The 5,522-nt window shown below is 40.8% G+C and overlaps 2 protein-coding genes across 2 annotated transcripts in view; one reads left to right on the forward strand and one right to left on the reverse strand.

Annotated features, from left to right (window-relative positions):
• Window positions 1-3,469, reverse strand: part of mettl24 (methyltransferase like 24) — a 39,775-nt gene extending 36,306 nt beyond the window's left edge. The window contains exons 1-2 of the mRNA XM_005734453.2: window positions 3,418-3,469; window positions 1,666-1,753 (exon numbers count right to left, since the gene is read on the reverse strand). Of these exons, the coding sequence (XP_005734510.1) occupies window positions 1,666-1,677 (12 nt within the window). The 5' untranslated portion in view covers window positions 1,678-1,753; window positions 3,418-3,469. The remainder of the gene's footprint in view (window positions 1-1,665; window positions 1,754-3,417) is intronic.
• Window positions 2,339-5,522, forward strand: part of slc22a16 (solute carrier family 22 member 16) — a 17,957-nt gene continuing 14,773 nt past the window's right edge. The window contains exon 1 of the mRNA XM_013911188.1: window positions 2,339-2,352. Within this exon, the coding sequence (XP_013766642.1) occupies window positions 2,339-2,352 (14 nt within the window). The remainder of the gene's footprint in view (window positions 2,353-5,522) is intronic.

Here is a 5,522-nt window from a genome sequence, read left to right on the forward strand (position 1 = left end):
GTGGATGTGTGACAGCCAAGAGATTACATTTCCTTTAGATTGGTTATAAAAAAGACCCTGAGGCTCTAATTCACACTCATACCTGTACAGTTTATTAAGGGAGACAGAATGTGTCAGCAACCGTCTGTTATTCAAGGTGGTAAAGTGTGGTACAGTAGCAACCTCTCCTGTGCTTTACCCTCTTGAATGAGTTTTAAAATGAGATTTGCCTTTTCTAATGACCTCTCACTTCATCTTGCTCAGAAAATGCCTCAAAGCTGAAAATCGTTAATGTCTGACATTTTCAAAGTGTAGCAAAGATGACAGATCAGCAAGTGCTGTGTTTATAAAGCTGTTGTACTTAAGTTGCTGGTGTGCAGTAGCAATATCATCGACCAAGCAGCTAATGTGAAAGAGAAAATATTGTATATGGATTTGTACAGACAGCTATACATTAGATCTGTGTATCATTAAGCCCTAATTACTAAACACAGGCTTTATTTTGTTCTTCAATTATCTTTTACTTTTATTCGCTTTTGCTCAGAAGAACCCAAAAACTGTTAGGCCTTGTGCATTTTTGATTAAATGGATGACCACTACTTTATCCATCCATCTGGGAATCTATCCCAGGTATAACCTGATAACCTTTCAAACCTATCCTCTATTTACAAATTAACATCTTTTGGTAGGGGGATGAAGCCAGATTACTCAGAGAGGCACAGGACACAGAAACTCTTAGAAATTTGACCGGTGGATTTGAACCCTGACTTCCTTGCTATGAGGAAACTGTGCAGCCACCTACTTTGTTCAGTGCTTGAATATTTTGTGATCTAATGACTTGCTTCTTTATCATATATGTGCAATGAGAAGACCTGGAGACCACAATTACTGTAAAAGGCTTAAAATGTAGATAAGAGGGCCTTAAAGTGCGAACCAAAACTGCATATATAAGTATCTGCACTCAAACATTATTTTCTCTTGCAAACACAAAGCAATAGTTTTAAGTAAAATGAATCTGAAATCTATAAAATCAAAGATTTATTTATTCAAATAACTACAAATTTAGGATAATTTGCTTGGTATAAATGGAATGCATACCAGTCATGTCAATTTCATTTGACCTGATGTTTTACGTTGCACTTCTGTAACAACACTGCACGGAAAATTTACATGTAATCAAATAACTTCAAGTCAGCCATCTGGTAATAAACATTATGTGACATGCTGAATGCTGAATTGTTTTGTCAAACGTTGTTTCCCTTCTCAAGAACAAACTCTTAAACTCGTGTTCAGCTGTTGCTTGTAGCATTTTCAGCAGATCTGTTACAGATTTTTAGAATCTGAACACAACAACTGATACTCTAGTCTATTTGTATGGGGTTTATTAATGCACCTCAGTCTGAATACTGCCTCACGTACATGTTATCAATTGTCTGGTCAGAGCTGTTTAGTTTCATGAGTCATCTGTAACATAGATGCAGTCACATGCCCCTTCTTTTATGTAATTCGTGAAGATCATCCAGCCATATGAAGAGGTATAAAATTACGATTATCTTTACTAATTATCAATTACCTTCACCGCAGCTCACAAGGAGGTAAAAGTGAGAATGAAACCAGTTGTGTTCATGGTAGGTGTAACACTTTCCACAATAGTGGCATTAATACCATCCATCTTCTTCTGCTTACCCAATTTAGCATCAGCTGGAGACTATCCCAACAGCCATAGGGTGCAAAGAAGAGTGCAGCTTGGTCAGATTGCCAGTTTGTTGCATGCCTAACACAGAGAGAGACAACCATTTGCACTCACATTCACACCTATGGGCATTTCAGAATAACTAATTAACCTAACCCCACTAAGTGCATGTCTTTGGAGTATGACAGGTAGCCAGAGTACCCACAAACAACATGCAAACGCCACACAGAAAGGCCCCAGGCTTTGTGCCGCCGTGGTGCCTTAACTGATACCCAGATCTTTTAAATGGCATAGAAAGGTGGACTGGGATAAGGTCTACATGCTCTCATTTTTACAGTACCAGGAAATGCTGAACTGAACAAATCATTCAGTACATAAATTCCTAAATCAGTGAGCGCTTATAAAAGCACAATGCTTTACAAAGCCTCACCGGAAATTAGGTTTTAAAATGTAATTTTCCTTACGGCAGCCTGCAGCTTTTTTAAATTTTATCTGAGTTGCATGAATATGTTCAGGGAGAAGAAAGCAGTATGCTAGTGAGACAGCAAGAGAGCGATGTTCAAGGAAAAGAGAGAACATAAGAGAAAGACAGGTTAGAGAAAGTGGAAGGCGGGTTTGAAGTTTTAAAGTGATTCAGACAGCAGAGATGAGGAAGCAAAACGGAGCATGAGAGGGACAAGGTAACATGACAGAGCAAAAGCGTTAACACACGTCTTCGAGATGAGAGGGAAAGGAAAGAAAAGCACAGTCTAGGTAGAGAGGAAGCGAGAGAGCTAAATAGCAGCAGCGCATGACACAGAAAATTTTATCTGGGCACCTCCGGGGCATCTTAGGAGACAAATTTTATGTTAGAAATTAGGTGGAGTGAGCATATGGTGCTATGTAATATTGATGGTGCACAAGTGCCCATCTCAAGGCGTGGAATGATAGCCCTGCAGTGATTTTTCACGGCATTTAAAACTCTTGTGCTGAGGCTTCTTTGTCTCTAGTTTAGGTCATTAAAGATTTAAAGACAGAAAAGCGAAGAAGCATTTATTATCCCAATGCAACAGAATGAGAAACTAAAGTAGGGTGGATAGAGCTCACCGTGTGTGTGTGTTGCTGGTGGGAGGGTTGACAGAAATTGGCAGTGAAAGGGGAACAAAAGGAAGAATGATGGATGGGAAGATCAAATGACAACATGAAGGCAACGGCGGAGAGCAGAAATGAATCAAAGAGAAATGCATGAAGAGACAGCAGAGGGGAGGGAAGTGGAGGGTTGTTAAGCTGCTGCACTAACACACCCTTCGTGGGTCACAGGGTCAAGCTTCTGGAGTTCATGCATGTGTGTGTTTGAGTGTGTGTAAAGTAATGTTTGCTCCAGAACACACAAATGAAGCGTTTCTTTGTTAGAGCTGACTGTCTTAGATTTGCAGCTGATGCACGAAGGGAGTGCTTGATTTGTCATTGTGTGTTAGGCCAACACTTGTTCACTTGTCTCAGAAAAGTAAATGCAGTCCTGTACTGCCAGAAATCTGAGTGGCAAACCCTCTCTTCTTTGACATCAAAGCATTTCAGAGGCACTCGTTGAACATGCATCAATTCTGCTGCCTGTTCTTCCATCATCACCCTTCTGGGATTTACCGAGCATTAACTCAGTAGTTCTTACTCAGTAAGAAACCACTGATCTAGGAATCAGATAAACCTGACAAAAATCTTAAACACAACAATTAAGAGCTAAGAAGTTGATGGTATATCAAACATACCTTTCTGTGTAGTTGCAGAGGCGGGCAGCATCGTGGTGAGGGGCCCTCTGTGTCTCCCTCAGTCTTCCTAACTAGACTGTCCTTCTTCAGTTTGTGAACATAAGAAATTCTCCTTTTAATGCTTTTGCCCAGCTCCTCTGCTTCTTCTGCAGACACCTGTTTCATTTTACTCTGTTCACCCCACTTTTGATTAGATTTAGTTGGACGTCTCAAAGCCAAGGGTGCTGAGGCACCCTGCCAACCTCTCTCCAGGTAAAGATGAATGCACACACACACAGCAGTGAACAGGATGCCCAAACGCAGCAGCAGTCCCAGAGTAAGTCGCTCTCTGCCCATATCCATCCACTGTTTTGTCCTCCCTGTCTCTCTGACTCACCCAAATCCAGTGTCTCAACTCAAGGTGTCAGTTTGATTGCTTTTTCTATCCCATTTTGGAAGTTCTCTTCTCTTCCCCTTTGTCTCAAGGTTAAAATCCACCTTTACACCAACAGCGGTAAGTTAATGAAATGCAAACATTTCCACCGTTGCTCATAAACCAGCACACACGCACACATATTTGTGCTTCCTGCAAGGCTGCGAGGCTGTGTAAGTGCTGAGGCTTTGGAAGCTGAGAGTGAAGTGCAGAATATGCCACCCTCTTTGAAAACTTTGGAAACTCCCTCCTCACACTTGTAAGTCTCTTTCTTTCTCTCTCTTTTTTTTTTTACCCAAACACACGCCCCTTTAATTTGCTTTCTTTTTCTTTCTGAGGTTCACATCACACTCACACACACAGACACACACACCACTCTGTTGTTCTTCCCCCTCCTTGGTGCTGCTTCATCCCGCCCAGCAGAATCTCATGTTACGGTGTAGCTCCAGTTATGGGCTGTGTCTCCAGCTCCATAACGGGTCCATGCAAGATTTCCTCTCAGCATCTGTTCGGCTCTCTCTGGAAACAGCAGCGACATTCATACACGAATGAAAGTTTAAGTATTTGTGAAAAGTCATTTGAGGTGCTCCAATGCAAACATTTTATTAGAGTGATAAGTTTGTAAGAACTTTTTGTTTTTACTCATTTATTTGAAGTCATTACTCTTGAATTTTGTCTGTGTGCATATGTTCTAAAAAAATACTATATTAATTCCTATATTTTTCTCTGTTATTGTACAAATTTAAGAAAATGTGTGGGTTTTTTCACATAAATTCCATACTTCTCTCGATTCCTGATTTAATGAGGGCATATTTGATATTTTGGACAAGAAGAGAACATTCATCTGGTGTTTTCAAGCTTCCTTTTTTGTCTTTTTTAGGGGTGGGGGAGGATTAGACCTTACAACAAAACTTGAGAATTAGAATTTGCTTGACGTGGCACTGCTAAATGTAAGAAGAGGCAGATAATAAGAGAGCTGATCTCCCACCTACTGTTTGGAATCAGTTACAGCCTTTTTGAGCCTACAAATAATTCTCTGCTGCCCCCCTTTGAAGTACAAACAACACTCCTCTAAATACCAGCTTCGGCACACAAGCCAATTACAGTGAATCAAATAAATTAGATCGGGAGAACCAGAGAGAATAAAGGATGTCGGGTACAGTAAGACGATCTCTGCTGCCACCTAGTGGTTAATTCTAAACAGCTGCATATGGAACTGATTACTGTTTCTTCTGTGTGATTACACATAAAAGCGTCCAGCTTTTACCTCAAAAGAAGTTGGAAAAACTCTAAATTTTAGACGCGTGTTTTGTATCAAACATGTAGCAAAACAATGTTTCTTTTGTGAGATGCAGGAGACTTCTCTCTCTCTCTCGCTCTCTCTCTGCAGACAGCATTATTCATATTGGAATGATTTGTCCAGATCTGGTCAAAGTCAGCTGCCACGTGCAATGCGTTTGTTTCTGGCTGCCCCCCCTTTTTTTTCATATCCTCCAACAAAACAGGGTCCAGAGCGACAGAGAGAGGCCGTTTAAGCTCTATCTACTCACATCTACTTTAAAAGCAGTGTCTCAATATGGGGCCTGATATCACAGACCGATAGACCACCTGCTAATGAAGCGAAGGCAAAAATGCCTCCTGGATAAATTTGATAGCGGCAAGGCTTATAACCACACAGTAAGCTCTAAGAGGG

The sequence above is a fragment of the Pundamilia nyererei genome, unplaced genomic scaffold, assembly GCF_000239375.1.
Source record: "Pundamilia nyererei isolate P.nyererei 1_Seehausen unplaced genomic scaffold, PunNye1.0 scaffold00058, whole genome shotgun sequence".
In the NCBI taxonomy this organism is placed as follows: domain Eukaryota; kingdom Metazoa; phylum Chordata; class Actinopteri; order Cichliformes; family Cichlidae; genus Pundamilia; species Pundamilia nyererei.